The sequence below is a fragment of the Pristiophorus japonicus genome, chromosome 13 (assembly GCF_044704955.1).
Source record: "Pristiophorus japonicus isolate sPriJap1 chromosome 13, sPriJap1.hap1, whole genome shotgun sequence".
Lineage (NCBI taxonomy): Eukaryota > Metazoa > Chordata > Chondrichthyes > Pristiophoridae > Pristiophorus > Pristiophorus japonicus.
In genome coordinates, this window is record NC_091989.1 from 21,385,052 (window position 1) to 21,409,861 (window position 24,810).

Sequence of the window (24,810 nt, forward strand, 5' to 3'; positions counted from 1 at the left end):
ATTACAGGGCTAGGGTTGTTTATTGAAATGTATACACCTCGCGAGTTATTTTTCCACTGTTTCCTTGTTCCTTTTCTCTTGGTTTCCCTGTGGTCACTGCCATTCTGGTGAAAGGGGCGGCCGGTGACCTACTCCCTGCCAATAGCACTGAGCAGTTGACACCACATTTAAGTGCGGTGGATCACATTTGGTACAAAGGTAGCATAACGTCAGAGGAAGAGGTGGAGGAGGCCATTCAGCCCCTCGAGCCTATTCCGCCATTGAATTAAATCACAACTGATCTGTACCTCAACTCCATTGTCCCTTCTTTGTTCCCTTGATACCCTTACCCAACAAAAATCAACGATCTCAAGTTTTGAAAATAGCAATTAGCCTCCAGCATCCACAGCCTTTTGGGGGAGAGGGGGGAAAGAGTTCCAGATTTCCTCCTTCAACTTCTAACACACTACCTTGTGTCATAGCAACCATTCTAAATAGAACAAACGGGGAAAAAAATGGAACCTGCATTTATATAGCACCTTGCACATCCTCAGGACATCCCAAACCACTTTGCAAATAATCAACTACTTCTTAAGTCTATTCACCTTGGCACCAATTAACTACTTTGAAGTCCAATCACTGTCATTATGTAGGGAGGTGCAGCAGCCAATCAGAACATAACAGCAAAATTAGATAAATGACCACTTAACCTTTTTTGGTGGTGGTGGCTAAGGGAGGAATGTTGGCCAGGACACTTGAACTCCCTTGCTCTTTGACTAGTGCAGTGGGACCTTTTACATCCACCTGGTATTTGTTCCCTATAGTTGCCCGGGTGAGACACAGCTTCTCTCTCTCAGCTGTCTCGTTTAGTTGCCGGCTGGTTCACACTGCAGCGACAGGTTTGCAAATCCCGGGTATATGCCCCACCACTGATTTACCGATAAAATACAATAAATTTTCTGTTTTTTTTTAAACACACCACCCCCCTCTTTCTCCCAGGTTTCTGCCAAGCTGCTAAGGTATCAGATGGCACCCAGTGCCAATGGGACTGTACCCATCATGCCTTGAGGTGGGGATTGGCATGGGGTTGGGGGATTGAAATAAAATGTGCCATCAAGAATCAGCTCGGACTGAGAAATGCAGAGAATTCTTTGCTTCCGTACGTGAGGTATTAAAACATTAGATAGTTAGTTCTCTGTCTATTTATTTCTTTATTGAACCAATTCACCTCCGTCTTTTCTTCTTGGCAATGCCAGGCCATTGGAAGCCCCGTAGGGCCAGAGTGTTGGCCACATTGTGAGAGATGTAGTACAGGTTGTACATGGCTGCTGGGCTCAGAATATCTACCTCCGGTTGGACTTTGGAAGCTTTGTCCTTCTTCTTTTTCTTCTTCTTGCCGCCCGCACGCTGTTTGCCGCCCTTGGCCTTCTTGCTGCCTGCGCTGCTGGCCTTCCCCGTCGGCTTACTGCCTTTGGTCGGCTGCAACAAGAAGCAGACAAGCTCGGCTTTATTCCACCAAATGGTCACTCGCGGCAGAAAGCGTCTAAGGCCGAGCGTCAATGTTCCCTCTCATTTGTGTGTGGTCGCGCACGGTATCCTTTCCAGCAGCGACAACTGGTGAACGGCTGGCGCGGGACTTCCCGATCGATGCTCGAGTGCCCCCGCACCTTAGGGAGCCATTGGTGAGAATCCCCACACCCCCGTGCCCCCAACAGGAAACGGGTTTCTGATGGCACGCCACCAACTTCCTCAGCTGCTGCCCCACCCTGCCGAGCAGCCGCGGCACGGGCAGCGTGAGGTGCCACTGGAGCCCATGGATTTTACCCGCTGGGGAATCGGAAGGAAGAGATGGGCGAGGTGGTCGTCAATGAATCAGTATCACCCAACTCCCGCTGGTCAACCAAAGAGGTGGCGAGGCTGCGGAAATCCATCCAGCAGTCCATTCTCACCCCAGCAGAAGCACTGCACGTAGGGATGCAATGGAGAGGAAATTGATGGGCAAGGCTTAAAACAGAGAAGATAAATCAATACTGTACCATTGCAAAATGATCTGGATCACGGGGTGAATAACTTCCTAGTGCTGTTCAAAGGCATCCATCTCCTAGAGAAAAACACCAATTGGACAGTCACCATCGACACAGCCAATACCCTATAATTCCATCATTGACATTATGACAGCCTGAATCCACCTCCATAACATCGCCGACCTTTGCCTCCGCTGCTGAAACCCTCCTGCGTGCCTATGCCACCTTCAGACTCTATTACTCCAGTGGTCTCCTGGATGGCATCCCAACTCCCACCCTCCATTAACTTCAGCTCATCCCAGTCTGCTGCCCAAACACCAAGTCACTTTTGCCCATGATGCTGAGATGAGGAGGAATTTCTTCTCTCACAGGGCTGTAAATCTATGGAATTCTCTGCCCCAGAGAGCTGTGGAAGCTGGGTCATTGAATATATTTAAGGCGGAGATTTTTGAGCGATAAGGGAATAAAGGGTTATGGGGAGCGGGCAGGGAAGTGGAGTCCATGATCAGATCAGCCATGATCTTATTAAATGGTGGAGCAGGCTCGAGGGGCCAGATGGCCTACTCCTGCTCCTATTTCTTATGTTCTTATGTTCCCCTTAAATGCATATATGCTCACCTCAATTACTCCTTGTGGTAGAGAGTTCCACATTCTAACCACTCTCTGGGTGAAGATGTTTCTCCTGAATTCCCTATTGGATGTATCTTGTATTTATGGCCCCCAGTTCTGGTCTCGCCCACAAGTGTAAATATCTTCTCTACATCCTCAGAAATGTTAATGCTACCTTTCATTGACCTGTGTGTATTGCCACCATCTGTACTGTGTGTGTTTTTTTACATTTTACAGTCTGCGTCACTTGGTTGTGTTTGTCCGAGGGAGGAATTGCCTGGATGTAAAGCACTTACCGGATGTGTCCGTGGCCCTGGAATAATAACAGAAAATGCTGGAAATCTCAGCGGGTCAGGAGAGGAAACAGAGTTAACATTTCGGGTAGATGACCCTTCGTCAGAACTGGAGAGTGTTCAAAAAGATCAGATTCTTAACAAGGGGGGGGGGGAGAAAGAACAAAAGGGAAGGTCGGTGATAGGTTGGAAGACAGGAGAGATTAGAGAGACAAAAGGGATGATGGCCCAAATTCAAATGGTAATGCTAGGAGTTAGAAAAACATTAGTCAAGCTAGGGTGTGAATGGTGGGATAATGACCAACTGCCATTCGAGACAAGGAGAGAAAAAAAGAAACAGGCTCTGAGCAGGGACGGGGCAGGGGAAAGGAGCCAAAGATTGGCGGGGTTATGCTCTGAAATTGTTGAACTCAATGTTGAGTCCAGAAGGCTGTAAAGTGCCTAAACGAAAAATGAGGTGCTGTTCCTCGAGCTTACGTTGAGCTTCATTGGAACAGTGCAGGAGACCGAGGGAGAGGTCAGAGTGGGAATGGAGCGGAGAATTAAAGTGACAGGCGATCGGAAGCTCAGGGTCACACTTGCGGACTGAACGGAGGTACTCCGCAAAGCAGTCACCCGATCTACGCTTGGTCTCCCCAATGTAGAGGAGATCGCATCCTGAGCAGCGAATACAGTACACTGAATTGAAAGAAGTACAAGTAAATCGCTGTTTCACCTGGAAATGCTGCAGAGTCCGTTTCGGATCTGCCTCCGACAGAACCAGGTCTGATTCTGAAATCCAACCTGCGGCAGAGGCGGCGCGGGTCACAGGAGAGTTGAAGAGATCGACACACACACACCGGGGCAGGACACACACACACACACACACACCGGGGCAGGACACACACACACACACCGGGGCAGGACACACACACACACACACACACCGGGGCAGGACACACACACACACACACCGGGGCAGGACCGACTGGGGAAGGTTTCCCTCAAAGTTGCAACAACTTTGCTCGCTCTCAGAGACTTTTCCTGTTTGTTCCCGAGGCCGGGATGTTGTTGTGAGCTCTCTCTCCCTCTCGCTGAAGGATTTACCGGTCACTCACCTGCCTACGTTGCCTGGAATCTGTCACATGCCGAGTGAGAGCCGGACTCTACCTCCCCGCTCAGTCACTGACTGTTTACAACGCGTCTCCTTAGAAACACTCCTCCCCGTCCAATGATCTCCTCCCACCCTGGCCCCCGCGGTTAGGAGGAAGTTAAGAGCAGGGAGGTCTCCAGGGAAACCTTCTGCCCTCTGCTCATTTCACTGACTGGGATCTTGCTCTGCACAACATATCCACTGCACCAGCCTGCACGTTACTGCAATCTACCGCATGTGAAGCATTTTGGGAGGCGCTCTACAAATGCAAATGTTATGAGTCGATTCCACAAATAATGCGATTCCTTGCGTTGTTCTCAATGGTCGAACAGTTGATGAACTCACCATTTAAGCTCACACACGAAAAATAAGAGATAGAGGGTGTAACCTCAGTGAGGGGCAAAGCCTTTAGAGTGCGTGTATGTGAGGGAAAACAATCTGGATGTAGCACAACCAGAGCTTGCACTATCCTTCAGCGATTACTCAATGAGGGAGTATTCTACTTATGAGGCTCGGTGTCAAATTCTTATTGCATAATACTTATTGAAGTGCCATGGGACGTGTCACTACGTTAAAGGTGCTATATAAATACAAAGTGTTATTCTGCAGTGATCTCTCAATGAGGGAGTATTCTACACTGATTACGCAAAGAATCCACTGCAGGGATTACTCTATGAAGGAGTATTACATAGAAACATAGAAAATAGGTGCAGGAGTAGGCCATTCGGCCCTTCAAGTCTGCACCACCATTCAATAAGATCATGGCTGATCATGCAACCTCAGTACCCCTTTCCTGCTTTCTTTCCATACCCCATGATCCCCTTAGCCGCAAGGGCCATATCTAACTCCCTCTTGAATATATCCAATGAACTGGCATCAACAACTCTCTGCAGTAGGGAATTCCACAGGTTAACAACTCTCTGAATGAAGAAGTTTTTCCTCATCTCGGTCCTAAATGACTTACTCCTTATCCTTAGACTGTGACCCCTGGTTCTGGACGTCCCCAACATCTGGAACATTCTTCCTGCATCTAATCTGTCCAATCCCATCAGAATGTTATATGTTTCTATGAGATCCCAACTCATTCTTCTAAATTCCAGTGAATATAAGCCTAGTCGAGCCAGTCTTTCTTCATATGTCATTCCTGCCATCCCGGGAATCAGTCTGGTGAACCTTCACTGCACTCCCTCAATAGCAAGAATATCCTTCCTCAGATTAGGAGACCAAAATTGCGCACAATACTCAAGGTGTGGTCTCACCAAGACTCTGTACAACTGCAGTAAGATCTCCCTGCTCCTGTACTCAAATCATCTTGCTATGAAGGCCAGCATGCCATTTGCTTTCTTTACTGCCTGCTGTACCTGCATGCCTACCTTCAATGACTGATGTACCATGACACCCAGGTCTCGTTGCACTGCCCCTTTTACTAATCTGTCACCATTCAGATAATAATCTGCCTTCCTGTTTTTGCCACCAAAGTGGATAATCTCACACTTATCCACATTATACTGCATCTACCGTGCATTTGCCCATTCACCTAACCTGTCCAAGTCCCTCTGCAGCCTCTTAGCATCCTCCTCACAGCTCGCACTGCAATCTAGCTTAGTGTCATCTGCAAACTTGGAGCTATTACATTCAATTCCTTCGTCTAAATCATTAATGTATATTGTAAATAGCTGGGGTCCCAGCACTGAACCCTGCGCACCCCACTAGTCACGGCCTGCCATTCTGAAAAGGACCCGTTTATTCCCACTCTTTGCTTCCTGTCTGCCAACCAGTTCTCTATCCACATCAATACATTACCCCCAATACCATGTACCTTAATTTTGCACACTCATCTCTTGTGTGGGACCTTGTCAAAAGCCTTTTGAAAGTCCAAGTACACCACACCCACTGGTTCTCCCTCATCCACTCTACTAGTTACATCCTCAAAAAACTCTAGAAGATTTGTCAAGCATGATTTCCCTTTCATAAATCCATGCTGACTTGGACCGATCCTGTCACAGCTTTCCAAATGCGCTGCTATTACATCTTTAATAATTGACTCCAGCATTTTCCCCACCACCGATGTCAGGCTAACCAGTCTATAATTCCATGTTTTCTCTCTCCCTCCTTTTTTAAAAAGTGGGATTACATTAGCTACCCTCCAATCCATAGGAACTGAACCAGAGTCCATGGAATGTTGGACAATAACCACCAATGCATCTACTATTTCTAGGGTCACTTCCTTAAGGACTCTGGGATGCAGACAATCAGGCCCTGGGGATTTATCGGCCTTTAGTCCCTTCAATTTCCCTAACACCATTGCCTGACTAATAAGGATTTCCCTCAGTTCCCCCTTCTCGCGAGACACTCGGTCCCCTAGTATTTTTGGAAGGTTATTCGTGTCTTCCTTAGCGAAGACAGAACCAAAGTATTTGTTCAATTGGTCTGCCATTTCCTTGTCCCCCATTATAAATTCTGCAATGATTATTCAATAAGGAGTACTCTGCAGTGATGATTCTTCTTCTTAGGCAGTCTCTTGGAGTTGAAGATGACTTGCTTCCACACTAAAATGGGTTCTAAGGTGACTGATGAGACCAATTATTTTGCTTCGGTCTTCACAGTGGAAGACACAAAAACCATGCCAAAAATTGCTGGTCACAGGAATGTGGGAAGGGAGGACCTTGAGACAATCACTATCACTAGGGGGGTAGACAAGTCCCCTGGTCCTGATGAAATGCATCCCAGGGTATTAAAAGAGATGGCGGAAGTTATAGCAGATGCATTTGTTATAATCTACCAAAATTCTCTGGACTCTGGGGAGGTACCAGCGGATTGGAAAGCAGCTAATGTAACGCCTCTGTTTAAAAAAGGGGGCAGACAAAAGGCAGGTAACTAGAGGCCGGTTAGTTTAACATCTGTAGTGGGGAAAATGCTTGAAACTATCATTAAGGAAGAAATAGCGGGACATCTAGATAGGAATAGTGCAATCAAGCAGACGCAGCATGAAGGGGAAATCATGTTTAACTAATTTACTGGAATTCTTTGAGGATATAATGAGCATCGTGGATAGAGGTGTACCGATGGATGTGGTGTATTTAGATTTCCAAAAGGCATTAGATAAGGTGCCACACAAAAGGTTACTGCAGAAGATAGAGGTACGCGGAGTCAGAGGAAATGTATTAGCATGGATAGAGAATTGGCTGGCGAACAGAAAGCAGAGAGTCGGGATAAATGGGTCCTTTTCGGGTTGGAAATCGGTGGTTAGTGGTGTGCCACAGGGATCGGTGCTGGGACCACAACTGTTTACAATATACATAGATGACCTGGAAGAGGGGACAGAGTGTAGTGTAACAAAATTTGCAGATGACACAAAGATTAGTGGGAATGCGGGTTGTGTAGAGGACACAGAGAGGCTGCAAAGAGATTTGGATAGGTTAAGCGAATGGGCTAAGGTTTGGCAGATGGAACACAATGTCGGAAAGTGTGAGGTCATCCACCTTGGGGAAAAAAAACAGTAAAAGGGAATATTATTTGAATGGGGAGAAATTACAACATGCTGCGATGCAGAGGGACCTGGGGGTCCTTGTGCATGAATCCCAAAAAGTTAGTTTGCAGGTGCAGCAGGTAATCAGGAAGGCGAATGGAATGTTGGCCTTCATTGCGAGAGGGATGGAGTACAAAAGCAGGGAGGTCCTGCTGCAACTGTATAGGGTATTGGTAAGGCCGCACCTGGAGTACTGGTGCAGTTTTGGTCACCTTACTTAAGGAAGGATATACTGGCTTTGGAGGGGGTACAGAGATGATTCACTAGGCTGATTGCGGAGATGAGGCGGTTACCTTATGATGATAGATTGAGTAGACTGGGTCGTTACTCGTTGGAGTTCAGAAGGATGAGGGGTGATCTTATAGAAACATTTAAAATCATGAAAGGGGATAGACAAGATAGAGGCAGAGAGGTTGTTTCCACTGGTAGGGGAGACTAGAACTAGGGGGCACAGCCTCAAAATACGGGGGAGCCAATTTAAAACCGAGTTGAGAAGGAATTTCTTCTCCCAGAGGGTTGTGAATCTGTGGAATTCTCTGCCCAAGGAAGCAGTTGAGGCTAGCTCATTGAATGTATTCAAGTCACAGATAGATAGATTTTTAACCAATAAGGGAATTAAGGGTTACGGGGAGCGGGGGGTTAAGTGGAGCTAAGTCCACGGCCAGATCAGCCATGATCTTATTGAATGGCGGAGCAGGCTCGATGGGCTAGAATTGTTCCTAATTCTTATGTTCTTATGTAATACAGGTCCTGCAGTCTCTGTCACAGGTGGGACAGATGGTGGTTAGAGGGATGGGTGGGTGGGGTGCTTGATTTATCATACGCTCCTTTCGCTGTTTATATTTGGTTTCTGCATGCTCCCGGCGAAGAGACTCGAAGTGTTCGCCGCCTTCTCGGATGCTTCTCCTCCACTTTGAGCAGTCTTGGGCCAGGGATTCCCAAAAGTCGGTGGGGATGTTACATTTTTTCAAGGAGGCTTTGAGGGTGTCCTTGAAGCGTTTTCTCTGCCATCCTGGGGCTCGCCTGCTATGATGTAGCTTGGAATAGGGTGCTTGTTTCAGGAGTCTAGTATCGGGCATGCGGACAATGTGGCCTGTCCATCGAAGCCGGCTCGATGCTGGGAATGTTGGCTTGAGAAAGAAAACTAATGTTGGTGCACCTATTCTGCCAATTAGTTTGCAGGATTTTGCAGAGGCAGCATTGGTGGTACTTCTCCAGTGCTTTGAGGTGCCTACTGTACATAGTCCACATCTCTGAAGCATATAGGAGGCAGTGTATCACTACTGCTCTGTAGACCATGATTGAAAGGCTGCATTAGAGGGAGCAGCATGCGGCGGCAACATACCACTGCAGGAGGGCGATGGCTGTGAAGTCAGGTCGCTGATTGCAGTGCGGGCAGGCACAGCAGGAAGGGTGAAGGAGCGGCAAGAGTTTGCAGATGGAAATGACCGGGGCCCAGGAGAGGCGTGAGTCTGGGGCCCAGAGGCAGCAGCACTGCTATATGTGCGCGTGCTCGGTCAGTGCAGCAGAGCTGGTCTCCAGTCGTCTGAGGTAATCCTTGCCACTGGACCAAGACCTAGCTCTGCCAAACCTGTGTAGTTGCCGGTGTGCAACGGCCAGCACACATTAAAAAAATCCAAGCACAGGTCCTCCAAGATGTAGTTCGGGATCTTGAATATTAGGTCCTTCATTGGAACACCTGTGAACTCATCACTTTTTGGCGTGGAAGCAAGTCATCCTCGCTTCGAGGGACTGCCTATGATGATGATGATAATGATGATGATGACGTTGACCATGAGCTTGATGCCGAGTTTGAGATCCTGGTCTTCGAACACTCTTTTCCTCAGGTGGTCAAAGGCTGCACTGGCACACTGAAGGCAGTGTTAGACTTCGTCATGGATGTCTGCCCTTGCTGATAGTAGGCTCCCAAGGTGTGGGAAGTGGTCCACATTGTCCAAGGTCTCGTCATGGATCTTGATAATCGGGGAGCAGTACTGTGTGGCGGGGGCAGGTTGGGAGAGAACCTTTGTCTGACTGATGTTTAATGTAAGGCCCAGACTCTCGTACGCTTCAGTGAAGGTGTTGACAATGGTTTGGAGATCAGACGCCAAGTGTGCACAAACACAAGTGTCATCTGCATATTGTAATTCAATAACAGAGGTTGGATCTACCCTGGATCTGGACTGGAGGTGTCGGAGGTTGATTACTATTATCTGCAGTGATTACTATTATGAGCAGTTGTTAGCATAGCTTTGATTCTATAGAGCTAGAAGCATTCAGAAGAAAAACTGGTATTAAAGAATGAAGGTGGCTGTAATCTAATCTGCAGGCTCATATGACATCTGTAGCAACCTGGCTTGTAATCCTGAATCCATTAGAGTCTTTTTTTTATTTGTTCTCAAATCTCACAGTAGTGTTTACATGTGCAGGGGCGGGAAGGTGTGAATGGTGGACCTGCTCTTCCTTCACCAAGTTGCCTTAATGACATTTATTCACTACATAGCCAATGGTCCAGTGATTTGTCCTGTTGCATCCAACTCATTCACGAAAAGGCTATTAATGTGGCACTAGTCTAGGGCCAGATCACTTGGTTACTCCACTATCAACAATGGTCACTCAACAAAATAAAAGGGCAATCTCCACTTGATAAAACATCCCAAGAGATTCTGGCTCAGCATCTGCACAGGCTCAGAGAAACACAGCATCCCACATTAGGACCCAGAAATGGTGGCACTACCCCACAGTACTGCTTGAAGAGCAGAAGGATTTGCTGGCGTCCCGGCCAAAATTCTTCCCTTAATGGATATCAAAGAGTGCGCCTTGATTGGTCAACAACTTGCATTGATATAGCACCTTTAACATAGTAAAACAACCCAAGGTGCTTCGCAGCAGCAATTATCAAACAAAATTTGACACTGAACCACATAAGGAGATATTAGGACAGGTGACTAAAAGCTTGGTCAAAGAGGCAGGTTTTAAGGAGCGTCTTAAAAGGAGAGAGAGGTAGAGAAGTCATCTGTCTGATTGCTATTTGTAGAATGTTGCTAATGCAAAATGGCAAGCCTATTTGCCTACAGAACTTGTCACCGACATTCAAAAAGTAATTTGCTGTGTGATGGGCCCTTTGAGATGAGTGGGGGTGACAAGGTGCAAGTATCACTATCTGAGTACCTGAGACACAAGTTAGAAGTAATGAAGGAAAGACTTGGATTTATATAGCACCTTTCCCAACCACCGGATGTCTCAAAGCACTTTACAGCCAATGGAGTATTTTTGGAGTGTAGTCACTATTGTAATGTCAGCGGTGGCTCAGTGGGTACCACTCTCGCCTCTGAGTGTGGGTTCAAGTCCCACTCCCGGGACTTGAGCACAAAAAAAATCTAGGCTGACACTCCAGTGCAGTGCTGAGTTCTGCACTGTCAGAGGTGCTGTCTTTCAGATGAGATGTTAAACCGAGGCCCCGTCTGCTCTCTCAGGTGAACGTAAAAGATCCCATGGCACAATTTCAAAGAAGAGCAGGGAGAGCTGTGTCCTGGCCAATATTTATCCCTCAATCAACATAACAAAAAAACAGATTATCTGGTCATTATCATATTGCTGTTTGTGGGAGCTTGCTTGTGCGCAAATTGGCTGCCGCATTTCCCAACAGTGACTACACTCCAAAAATGCTTCATTGGCTATAAAGCGCTTTGAGACGTCCGGTGGTTGTGAAAGGTGCTATAGAAATCTAAGTCTTTCTTTTTTAATGTAGGAAACGCAGCAGTCAATTTGCACACAAGTAAGCTCCCACAAACAGCAATGTGATACTGGGATTATTTCCACTGGAGCAGAGATTTATTAACATTTCTTAAAACTATGAAGGGTTTTGATAGAGTGAATAGGGAAAGATTATTTTCTCTGGTTAGGAAGTTAGTAACAATTTAACATGGTCACTTAGGAAGCAAGGCAAGGGGATCATAGAGGGTTGTTGGAGCATGGAATGCTATTCCATATGGAAAGACTACAGCAGAGACCACTGCTTCGTTTAAGGGAAAATTGAATAAATATTCAAAGCAGAGGAAGAAACAGAGCAATGAGGAGCAAGCAGTTTTGTATTGCTTTGGTAAAAAGTTGGAACAGACACAATAGGCTCAATGGCCCTCTTCCGTACAATAAACTTTATCGGTTTGTGTCATGTATGTACATGCTGTTTGTAGCCACCAGATGGTGTCATTGTTGGAGGCCACTTAGCAGCACGCGCATGGTGCTGCTCTGGTATAAAAGGCCTGCCGTTTTGTGAGTCAGGCACTTTGGGCCAAAATAAAGCAGAAGCAAGGTTGTACCTTGCTTAGTTAAACAGTACTCAGTGTGAACCTTTATTGCATACATAACAGTTTGTGTGCTACTTCACTGCTAGACATCCTTCAATCCCAAAACATTAGTGATGCTCAGGGTTTCCCGTTCCACACACCAAACTGGCAGTGCAGATTTTAAATAAATTGACATCTTTTTCTTTCCCTCCCCACCCCTCTCCCCAATCTTTACAGATTTGCATATCCATTTTCCAACTCATTGACAATTATTCGTTTATGCTACTGAATTACCCAATAATTGTCAGAACTCAAATCCGTACACTTACCACCTCCCAGCCAACCTCCCCACCAGATATTGGTTCAGAAAAGCTAGTTAAGAGGGTCTTGAAGTAGATATTTTGCCTAGTGCATCATCTGCTGTGACATCATGAATAGGAACAGTGCATTGTGGGCAGCATTAGTTGCTCATGACGTCACAACAGAGAGAGGGTTACACTATGGATGACACGGGGTAACAAGGGGCGACAGAGACTCCTCCAGAGTAACTGACCTGATAGAGGTCTTTAAGATTATGAAATAGTTTGATGGGGTAGACGTAGAGATAATATTTCCACTTGTGGGGGAAGTCCACAACTACGGGGCCACAAATATAACTTAGTCGCCAATAAATCCAATCGGGAATTCAGGAGGAACTTCTTTATCCAGAGTGGTGAGAATGTAGAACTCGCTACCACAAGGATTGTTTGAGGCGAATAACATAAATGCATTTAAGGAGACGCTAGATAAACACAAAAACATAATAGCAAGAGTAGGTCATTCGGACTTCAAGCCTGTTCTGCCATTCAATAAGACCAGGGCCTGATGATCTGCATCCCAGAGTACTAAAAGAGGTAGCCATGGAAATAGTAGATGCATTGGTTGTCATCGTCCAAAATTCTATAGATTATGGAACAGTTCGTGCAGATTGGAGGGTGGCAAATGTAACCCCACTATTTAAAAAAGGGAGAGAGAAAATGGGGAACTACAGACCGGTTAGCCTGACATCAGTAGTAAGGAAAATGCTGGAGTTTATTATACAGGATGTGATAATGGCACACTTAAGATAATATCAACAGGATTAAACAAAGCATGGATTTATGAAAGGGAAATCATGTTTGACAAACCTACTGGAGTTTTTTGAGGATGTAACTGAGAATAGATAAGGGAGAACCAGTGGATGTAGTGTATTTGGATTTTCAGAAGACCTTTGATAAAGTTCCACATAAGAGGTTAGTGTGCAAAGTTAAAGGATTGGGGATAATGTATTGGCATGGATTGAAAATTGGTTAATTGACAGGAAACAGAGAGTAGGAATAAATGGGTCTTTTTCGGGGTGGTGGGCAGTGACTAGTGGGGTACCACAGGGATCAGTGCTTGGGCCCCAGCTATTCACAATATATATATATATATAAATGATTTGGATGAGGGAACCAAATGTAATATTTCCAAGTTTTCTGACGACACAAAACTAGGTGGGATTGTGAGTTGTGAGGAGGATGCAAAGGCCCTGCAAGGCAATTTAGATAGATTGAGTGAGTGGGCAAACACATGCAGTATAATGTGGATAAATGTGAAGTTATCCACTTTGGTTGGAAAAACATAAGGACAAAGTATTATGTAAATGGTGCTGGCTTGGGAAGTGTCGATGTACAGAGGGACCTGGGTGTCCTTGTACAATAGTCATTGAAAGCAAACATGCAGGTGCAGCAAGCAGTTAGGAAGGCAAATGGTATGTTGGCCTTCATTGCAAGAGGATTTGAGTACAGGAGCAAGGATATCGTACTGCAGTTATACAGAGCCTTGGTGAGACCACACCTGGAGTATTGTGTGCAGTTTTGGTCTCCTTACCTAAGAAAGGATATACTTGCCATAGAGGGAGTGCAGCGAAGGTTCACCAGACTGATTCCTGGGATGGCAGGACTGTCGTATGAGGAGCAATTGGGTTGACGAGGCCTGTATTCACTAGAGTTTAGAAGAATGAGATGGAATCTCATTGAAACGTATAAACTTCTGATTGGGTTGGACAGACTGGATGCAGGGAGGATGTTGCCCCTGGCTGGGAAGTCTAGAACAAGGAGTCACAGTCTCAGGATACCGATAGGAAATTTAGGACGGAGATGAGGAGATAAAGACTAACATACCATTTGCTTTCCTAATTACTTGCTCTACCTGCATGCTAACTTTCAGTGATTCGTGTACAAGAACTGTCAGGTGCCTCTGAACACAAAGATTTCCCAGTCTCTCACCATTTAAAAAAATATTCTGCTTTTCTATTTTTCCGACCAAAGAAGATAACTTTACACTTCTCCACATTATATTCCATCTGCCATGTTATTCTCCACTCACTTAACCTGTCTATACCCCTTTGCAGCCTCCTCACAACTTACATTCCCACCTAGCTTTGTATCGTCAGCAAACTTGGATACATTACATTTGGTCCCTTCATCTAAGTCATTGATATAGACTGTAAATAGCTGGTGCCCAAGCCATCATCATAGGCAGTCCTTCGGAATCGAGGAAGACTTGCTTTCATTCCTGAAGTGAGTTCTTTGGTGGCTGAACAGTCCAATATGAGAGCCACAGTCTCTGTCACAGGTGGGCCAGATAGTTGTTGAGGGAAAGGGTGGGTGGGACTTGTTTGCCGCACGCTCTTTTCGCTGCCTGCGCTTGATTTCTGCATGCTCTCAGCGTTGAGACTGGAGGTGCTCAACAGCACCCCCTGCCCCACCTGCCCCACCCCCCCCCTCCCCGGATGCACTTCCTCCACTTAGGGCGGTCTTTAGCCAGGGACTCCCAGGTGTCAGTGGTGATGTCACACTTTATCAGGGAGGCTTTGAGGGTGTCCTTGTAACGTTTCCGCTGCCCACCTTTGATTTGTTTGCCGTGAAGGAGTTCTGAGTAGAGCGCTTGCTTTGGGAGTCTCGTGTCTAGAAGACACCAAGTCGCTGGAGATATATCACCAACGATGTCGCCGCAAGATCCTACAAATCCCCTGGGCGGACAGGCACACCAACATCAGTGCCCTCATTCAGGCCAACATTCCCAGCATTGAATCACTGACCACACTCGATCAACTCCACTGGGTAGGCTTTTCTACTTTTCCGACCAAAGAAGATAACTTTACACTTCTCCACATTATATTCCATCTGCCATGTTATTCTCCACTCACTTAACCTGTCTATACCCCTTTGCAGCCTCCTCACAACTTACATTCCCACCTAGCTTTGTATCGTCAGCAAACTTGGATACATTACATTTGGTCCCTTCATCTAAGTCATTGAGGGTGTCCTTGTAACGTTTCCGCTGCCCACCTTTGATTTGTTTGCCGTGAAGGAGTTCTGAGTAGAGCGCTTGCTTTGGGAGTCTCGTGTCTAGCATGCGAACTATGTGGCCTACCCAGTGGAGTTGATCGAGTGTGGTCAGTGATTCAATGCTGGGGATGTTGGCCTGAATGAGGACACTGATGTTGGTGTGCCTGTCCGCCCAGGGGATTTGTAGGATCTTGCGGCGACATCGTTGGTGATATATCTCCAGCGACTTGGTGTCTTCTGTACATGGTCCATGCCTGAGTCACACAGGAAGGCGGGTATTACCACAGCCCTGTAGACCATGAGCTTGGTGGTAGATTTGAGGGCTTGGTCTTCGAACACTCGTTTCCTCAGGCAGCCGAAGGCTGCACTGGCGCACTGGAGGCGGTGTTAAATCTCCGCATCAATGTCTGCCTTTGTTGATAAGAGGCTCCCGAGGTATGGGAAATGGTCCACGTTGTCGAGGGCCGCGCCATGTGTTATGTATGCAACACTTTGTAATCAGCATTCTACCGCCACCAGAGGGCACATCTGTTAGAGTCCCAAGGGATCCCAGCATCCCTTGGAAGCACTGCATATAAGCAGGCCTCCCATACTGTGCCAGCACTCTGGAGTCAGAATAAAGAGACTAAGGTCACACTTACTCAAGGCTACAGTACTCAGTCACATTGCTTTATTTGAGACATAACGCCATGGATCTTGATGATCGGGGGGCAGTACTGTGCAGTGAGGACAGGCTGGCGGAGGACCTTTGTCTTACGGATGTTTAGCGTAAAGCCTATGCTTTCATATGCCTCAGTAACTACGTCGACTATATCCTGGAGTTCAGCCTCAGAATGTGCGTAGACGCAGGCGTCGTCCGCGTACTGTAGCTCAACGACAGAGGTTGGGGTGATCTTGGACCTGGCCCGGAGATGGCGCAGGTTAAACAGCTTCCCACTGGTTCTGTAGTTTAGTTCCACTCCAGCGAAGAGCTTGTTGATGTTAGATGGAGCATAGAAGTGAGGAAGATTGAGAAAAGATTTGGAGCGATGACACAGCCCTGTTTGACCCCGGTCCGGACATGGATTGGGTCTGTAATGGATCCGTTGATAAGGATCATGGCCTGCATGTCGTCGTGGAGCAGGCGAAGGATGTTGACAAACCTTTGGGGGCATCTGAAACGGAGAAGGACGCTCCATAGACCCTCGCGGTTGACAGTGTCAACGGCCTTTGTAAGGTCGAAAAAGGCCATGTATACGGGCTGGCGCTGCTCCCTGCATTTTTCCTGCAGCTGTCTCGCTGCAAAGTTCATGTCCGTTGTGCCCCTTAGGGGACGAAATCCGCACTGTGACTCCGGGAGGAGCTCCTCGGCCACAGGGAGAAGACGGTTGAGGAGAACTCGAGCGACAACTTTCCCAGTGGCTGATAGCAGGGAGATTCCCCTGTAATTGCCGCAGTCGGACGTGTCCCTTTTTTAAAGATGGTCACAATCACTACATCTCTCTGCATGCTCTCCTCCCTCCAGATGAGAGAGAGGAGGTCATGTATCCGCGCCAACAGCGCCTCTCCGCCATACTTTAGCGCCTCAGCAGGGATTCCATCCACACCCGTAGCCTTGATGTTCTTGAGCTGTTTTATGGGTTGCCTACCTCGTGCAGTGTTGGAGCTTCACTGAGGTGGTGGCAGGTTGCATGCTGCGGGGTGGAGTCGAGAACATTCGAGTCAAAGGCAGAGTCTCGATTGAGGAGATCTTTGAAGTGCTCCTTCCTGACTGCCTTGGTGTCCTTGATGAGTGTTTCCCCATCCTTGGCCAGCAGTGGGGTGGGGCCTTGGGAATTTGGACCATAGGTGGCCTTGACAGCGATGAAGAATCCTCGCATATCGTAGCTGTCGGTGAGTTGTTGTATCTCCTGTGCTTTCTCCATCCACCACCTGTTCTTTATGTTGTGTATCTGTAAAGCATGCACTCCCATGTTCCGCCACCAGGGAGTGCATCCCCTGAAGTCCCAAGGGATCCCAGCTTCCCTTGGGAGCACTGTATATAAGCCGGCCCCCCTAAGGCCTGTTTCTCACTCTGCAGTGTCTTAATAAAGATTGAGGTCACTGTTACTTTAACCTCCCTGTGTGCAGTCTCATCTGTGTTAGGAACACAATAACTGGCGATGAGTACACAAATCCAACGCAAAGATGCAGCAAACTGCGGACATCCTGGAGAAGTTCTCGGAGAGTGAGGACTGGGAAGCCTATGCTGAACGGCTAGACCAGTACTTGGTAGCCAACAAGCTGGATGGAGAAGGAAGCGCTGCAAAAAGGAGAGCGGTCCTCCTCACGGTCTGCGGGGCACCAACCTACAGCCTCATGAAGAATCTTCTGGCTCCGGTGAAACCCACAGATAAGTCATATGAGGAGCTGTGCACTCTGGTTCGGGAGCATCTTAACTCGAGGGAGAGCGTGCTGATGGCGAGGTATCGGTTCTAGACGTACCAGCGATCTGAAGGTCAGGAAGTGGCGAGCTACGTCGCCGAGCTAAGGTGACTTGCAGGACAATGTGAGTTTGATGGCTACCTGGAGTAAATGGTCAGAGACTTTTTTGTACTGGGCATTGGCCACGAGACCATCCTATGAAAACTTTTGATTGCAGAGACACCGACCCTCTAAGGCCATTGCGATAGCACAGGCGTTTATGTCCACCAGTGATAACACAAAACAAATCTCTCAGCACACAAGTGCTAGCAATGTTCATAAATTAACTAATTGTGTTTGCGAGCAGAAATGTACAGGGCAGAAACCACGAGTCTGCAACTGCCAGCAGGCCTCAGGTGACCCAGATGACTCAGAGTCCGCAACAAAGGATGAATACAAGGCAATTCACACCTTGTTGGCATGTGTGGAGGCTTACATTCAGCCTATTCATGCCGCTTCAAAGGGTATGTTTGCAAGAGCTGTGGAACAATGGGGCACCTCCAACGAGCTTGCAGACGAGCTGCAAGTTCTGCAAAACCTGCTAACCACCACGTGGCAGAGGAAGATTGGTTCATGGTGGATCCAAGCAATTTTGAGCCTGAGAGAGAGGAGGCAGATGCTGAAGTACACGGGATGCACACATTTTCGACGAAATGTCCACCTATAATGCTAAACGTAAAATTGAATGGCTTACCCGTAGCCATGGAACTGGACACTGGCGCTAGCCAATCCATCATGAGTAAAAAGATGTTTGAGAGACTGTGGTGCAACAAGGCACTCAGACCAGCCCTGAGCCCCATCCACACGAAACTGAGAATGTACACCAAAGAGCTCATCACTGTCCTAGGCAGCGCCATAGTCAAGGTCACCTACGAGGGCACGGTGCAAAAACTGCCACTCTGGATTGTCCCGGGCGATGGCCCCACACTGCTTGGAAGGAGCTGGCTGGGCAAAATCCGCTGGAACTGGGATGACATCCGAGCGCTATCACATGTCGATGAGGCCTCATGTACCCAGGTTCTAAACAAATTTCCTTCCCTTTTTGAGCCAGGCATTGGAAACTTTTCCGGGGCAAAGGTGCGGATCCACTTGATCCCAGAGGCATGACCCATTCACCACAAGGCACGAGCGGTACCTCACATGATGAGGGAGAGAGTGGAAATCGAGCTGGACAGGCTGCAATGCGAGGGCATCATCTCCCCAGTGGAATTCAGCGAGTGGACCAGCCCGATTGTTCCAGTACTCAAAAGTGATGGCACGGTCAAGATTTGCGGCGATTATAAAGTAACAATTAATCATTTCTCGCTACAGGACCAATACCCGCTACCTAAGGCAGATGACCTATTTGTGACGCTGCAGGAGGCAAGATGTTCACCAAGCTCGACCTGACTTTGGTCTACATGACGCAGGAGATGGAGGAGTCTTCGAAGGGCCTCACCTGCATCAACACGCACAAGGGACTGTTCATCTACAACAGATGCTCGTTTGGAATTCGGTCGGCTGCAGTGATCTTCCAGAGAAACATGGAGAGCCTACTCAAGTCGGTATCACAAATGGTGGTCTTTCAGGACGATATATTGGTCATGGGTCGGGACACCGTCGAGCACCTACAAAAGCTGGAGGAGGTCCTCCAGTGACTGGATTGCGTAGGGCTGCGGCTGAAGAGGTCAAAATGCGTCTTCATGGCAACAGAAGTGGAGTTTTTGGGGAGAAAGATCGCGGCGGATGGCATTCGGCCCATAGACACCAAGACAGAGGCTATCAGGAATGTGCCCAGGCCACAGAATGTCACGGAGCTGCGGTCATTCCTGGGACTCCTCAACTATTTTGGTAACTTCCTACCGGGGTTAAGCACCCTTTTAGAGCCCCTACATGTGTTATTACATAAAGATGAGAACTGGGTATGGGGAAAAAAACAAGTAATTGCTTTTGAGAAAGCCAGAAACATTTTATGCTCCAACAAGCTGCTTGTATTGTATAACCCGTGTAAAAGACTCGTGCTAGCCTGTGATGTGTCGTCGTACAGAGTCGGGTGTGCATTACAACAAGCTAACGTTGTGGGGAAGTTGCAACCTGTCGCCTATGCTTCCAGGAGCTTGTCTAACGTCGAGAGGGCCTACAGCATGATTGAGAAAGAGGCATTTGCGTGTGTGTTCGGGGTAAAGAAAATGCATCAGTACCTGTTTGGCCTCAAATTTGAGCTGGAAACTGATCACAAGCCCCTCATATCCCTGTTCGCTGAAAACAAGGGGATAAATACTAATGCCTCAGCCAGCATACAAAGGTGGGCACTTGCGCTATCAGTGTATAACATCCACCACAGGCCCAGCACCGAGAACTGTGCGGATGCTCTCAGTCGGCTACCATTGCCCACCACGGGGGCGGAAATGGCGCAGCCTGCAAACTTGTTGATGGTGGCGCAGCCTGCAGACTTGTTGATGGTCATGGAAGCGTTTGAAAATGATAAATAATCTGTCACGGCCCGCCAGATTAGGACTTGGACCAGCCAAGATCCTCTGCTGTTCCTAGTAAAAAACTGTGTACTGCATGGGAGTTGGGCCAGCATCCCCATTGAAATGCAAGAGCGGCGAAAGGATGAGCTGTCCATTCAGGCAGACTGTCTATTGTGGGGTAACTGCGTAGTGCTACCCAAAAAGGGCAGGGAGACGTTCAATCTCGGATCTCCACAGCACACACCCGGGTATAGTAATGATGAAAGCGATAGCCAGATCCCACGTGTGGTGGCCCGGTATCGACTTTGACTTAAGAGTTTTGTGTACGGCATTGCAGCGTGTGTGCTCAGTTGAGCAACGTGCCCAGAGAGGCACCACTAAGTTTGTGGTCCTGGCCCTCCAGACCATGGTCAAGGATCCATGTCGACTATGTGGGCCCATTTCTCGGTAAAATGTTCCTGGTGGTGGTGGATGCTTTTTCAAAATGGATTGAATGTGAAATAATGTCGGGAAGCATCGCCACCGCCACCATTGAAAGCCTGAGGGCCATGTTTGCCACCCACGGCCTGCCTGACATACTGGTCAGTGACAATGGGCCATGTTTCACCAGTGCCGAATTTAAAGAATTCATGACCCGCAATGGGATCAAACATGTCACCTCAGCCCTGTTTAAACCAGCCTCCAATGGGCAGGCAGAGCGGGCAGTACAAACAATCAAACAGAGTCTTAAACGAGTCACAGAAGGCTCACTCCAAACCTGCCTGTCCCGAGTACTGCTCAGCTACCACATGAGACCCCACTCACTCACCGGGGTGCCCCCGGCTGAGCTACTCATGAAAAGAACACTTTAAACCAAACTCTCGCTGGTTCACCCAACCTGCATGATCAGGTAGAGAGCAGGCGGCAGCAACAAAATGTAAATGATGGTTGCGTCACTGTGTCACGGGAAATTGATCTGAATGACCCTGTGTATGTGCTAAACTATGGACATGGTCCCAAATGGATCGTGGGCACGGTGATAGCTAAAGAAGGGAGTAGGATGTTTGTAGTCAAACTAGATAATGGAAAAATTTGCAGAAATCACCTGGATCAAACGAGGCTGCGGTTCACAGACTGCCCTGAACAACCCACAGCAGACACCACCTTTTTCGAGCCCACAACGCACACCCAAAGGATCAACGACACCACGCCGGACCAGGAAATCAAACCCATCACGCCCAACAGCCCAGCAAGGCCAGGCTCACCCAGCAGCCCTGCAGGGCCAACAACACGCCAGCCCTGCGAGGATACAGCCAACACACCAGAACAGACATTTGCACTGAGGCGGTCCACCAGGGAAAGAAAGGCTCCCGACCACCTCACCTTGTAAATAGTTTTCACTTTGACTTTGGGGGGCGGGGAGCTGGGGAGTGGCAGTGATGTTGTTTATCTGTAAAGCATGCACTCCCATGTTCCACCACCAGGGAGCGCATCCCCTGAAGTCCCAAGGGATTCCAGCATCCCTTGGGAGCACTGTATATAAGCCGGCCCCTAAGGCCTGTTACTCTGAAGTGTCTTAATAAAAACTGAGATCACTGTTACTTTAACCTCCCTGTGTGCAGTCTCATATGTGTTCGGAATGCAACATTTTAGGTCCCGGGTTTTTTGTTGGACCTCAGCCTTGAGCCACCTGTAATGTTGCTTTGCTGCTCCAGAGTTGGGTTGTTGCTGCTCAGAAATGCTCTGCGATTGTGATCTATTAGTATTTGGATCTCCTGATCATTCTCATCAAATCAGCCCTGGTGTTTTCTGGTTGAGTGACCAAGTGTCACTTCATAGGCACTGGTTATGGAAGCCTGGAGGGCAGACCAAGTGTTGTGGGTATTCAGCATCTCAGGGTCATCAAGGCATGCCAGGTTAGCTGTGAGGCACTGGCTGTATAGGGCTCTCTTAGCTGGGTCTTGACTTTTTTGTGGCACTGCTTCTGCTGTCCCCTCCGCTTTGGGGCTATGTTAATGCCGATGATGGATCGGATTAGGCGTTGATCCGTCCAGCAGTCGTCAGCTTCTGTCATGGTGTGAGTGATGCGCACATCTTTGCGATCCCTGGCTCGGGTGTTGCCACGATGCCTTGTATTTGTCCCTCTGGTTGAACAGGGTGTTGGTGATGAGGAGTTCATGTTCTAGACATTTTGTCAGGAGTAGGGTACCACTGGAGTTGGTTTTCCCTACCCCCTCTCTGCCAATCACGCCTCCCCAGAGGGCTGTGTCTTTGCCGACCCTGGTGTTGAAGTCACCGAGGAGGATCAATTTGTCGCCCACGTGGACGTGGGACAGGGATGTTTCGAGGTTGGAATAAAAACCCTCTTTGGTCTCATCCGTTGCATCGAGTGTTGGGGCGTATGCACTGATGACTGTGGCGCATTGGTTCCGGGATAGGGTGAGTCGAAGAGTCATGAGACGTTCGTTAACCCCTCACGGGGAGTCTTTGAGGCGGTCGACCAGCTCATTTTTAATGGCGAAGCCGACTCCGGGAAGGCGGCGTTCTTCTTCTGGCTTTCCTTTTCAGAAAAAGGTGTAACCTCCACCTTGTTCCTCGAGCTGGCCTTCCCCTGCCCACCGGGTCTCGCTTAGGGCGGCGATGTCGATGTCAAAGTGTCTAAGTTCCCAGGCAACTATAGTGGTGCGGCGTTCTGGCCTGTCGCTGTTGGGGTTGTCCATGAGGGTCCTGACGTTCCAGGTCCCGAACTTCATGTTAACGAAGTGGAAGATGCCTGTGCACGAGTTCTGTTAATGTGGTTTGGCCGTTGCACACCGGCAACCACACGGGTTTGGCTGAGTAAGGTCTTGGCCCAGTGACAAGGGGGTCCAAGACGACTGGAGATAAGGCACTGCTGTATGAACCTAATTGCCTACGACGAGATGTTGGCTGCAAGCTCGTTGCCGAGTAGTGCCCTTGATGGTAGGTGGCCCGAGGATTGGTTGGGGGCAGGCATTAGGAAGGTCAGTTGTCCACTGGAGTTCCGAGGGATGTTTTAAAAGTTTCTTCCAAAGTTTTAATTAAAAAAAATGTTTTCCAAAATTATTTAAAAGTTCTCCAGAGGTTCCAAAAAAAAATTCTCCAAATGGTTTAAAAATTTAAAAGTTTTCCCAAATTGTTTAAAAAGTTTCTCAAGTTGATTTAAATTTAAAAGTTGATTAAAAGTTTAAAATGCAAGTCAGTAGTAGATTACTCCCTTGGCACTGCTCCATGGGCGCTGCCAGCCCTCCGCAACCGCATAAGGCCCTGGCCAGACCACACCTGGAGCACCGTGGGGAAGTAGAGGCCCAGTCGTCTCCGAAGGGGGCCTGAATGTCTGGACGCCGTCGGGGGCCCGAGCGCAAGCTGGGTGTGTTGAGCAGTAGTTTCGGGTATTTCCGGCCCCAGGGTCCCTTCGGCCAGTTAAACACCAGCCCTGGAGTGCCTTCGGCCGGTTAAATGCCAGCCCCGGAGTCCCTTCGGCCAACTTGAAGCCGGCATCTGTACCACAGCCCAATCCTTGCAGTACCCCACTACTAACAGCTTGTCAACCAGAGAATGAATCGTTTATTCCTATCGTTAACTGATCCTCAATCCAAGCTAATATATTACCCCCAATCCCATGAGCCCTAATTTGTGTAATAACCTTTTGTGTGGCACCTTATTAAATGCTTTTTGAAAATCCAAATACACTACATCCACTGGTTGCCCTTACTAGTTACACCCTCAAAAAACTCTTGAGGGAGGAAGGAATAGAAGGATATGCTGATAAAGAAGCATAAACACCAGCGTCGACCAGATGGGCCGAATAACCTGTTACTGTGCTAAAAATTCTACGTAATATAACTGCACAGATTATTCCTTTCATATTAAGGATTATGGGGTAATTTAAAAGCTATCTTCCCCTACCACCCCCGCCTCCCATCAATACACTTCTAATGTCCAACTCCAGTACTTTCTCCTAGTAGTTTAGTCCAAAAATTAATCCAAGGTAAACCTTTATAAGATCACTGATTAGGCCCCAGCTGCAGTATTGTGGCCAATTCTGGGCACTATACTCTAGGACAACCTCAAAGCCTCTCTGATAAAGTGCAACATCCCCAATGACACCTGGGAGTCCCTGGCTCATGACTGCCCTAAGTGGAGGAAGTGCATCCGAGAGGGCAGTGAGCACCTCGAGTTTCAAAGCCAAGAACATACAGAAATCAAGTGCAGACAGCGGAAAGAGCATGCGGCAAACCAGTCCCACCCACCCCTTCCCTCAACTATCTGTCCCACCTGTGACAGGGACTGTAGCTCTTGTATTGGACTGTTCAGCCACCAAACAACTCACTTCAAGAGTGGAAGCAAGTCTTCCTCGGTTCCGAGGGACTGCCTATGATGATTGTCATGTATGTAACCTCTTTGTAACAACACTGCATATACTTAAGCAATGCACACCTTGACAACAGGGGGTGAACTTGTGGGAGACACTCCTTACCTGATCATCCAGCTATATAAAGGGAGGTCCCACGCAGGGTCATCGCTTCTTGGTCCTGTGAATAAAGGTTCAGGTCATAGAGTGACCTTGCCAATGAATGTGCCTCGTGTGGGTTTTGTGCCATTGAGTAAGGACTTTACATTGGTGACAAGAAACAGGAATCAACAACCCACGAGAATGGCCACCGGTAGCACAGAGGAACGGTACTGTGTTGGTGAGGACTGGGATGA

The 24,810-nt window shown here is 48.0% G+C and overlaps 1 protein-coding gene across 1 annotated transcript; it reads right to left on the reverse strand.

Annotated features, from left to right (window-relative positions):
- Positions 1-1,203: 1,203 nt before the first annotated feature.
- LOC139277951 (small lysine-rich protein 1) lies at positions 1,204-4,066 on the reverse strand. Its single transcript, XM_070896583.1, has 3 exons — positions 4,003-4,066; positions 2,016-2,080; positions 1,204-1,458 (listed from the first exon to the last, which is right to left on the reverse strand). The coding sequence occupies exons 2-3, from the start codon at positions 2,016-2,018 to the stop codon at positions 1,204-1,206; spliced, it is 258 nt and encodes an 85-aa protein (XP_070752684.1). The 5' UTR covers positions 2,019-2,080; positions 4,003-4,066.
- Positions 4,067-24,810: the final 20,744 nt, after the last annotated feature.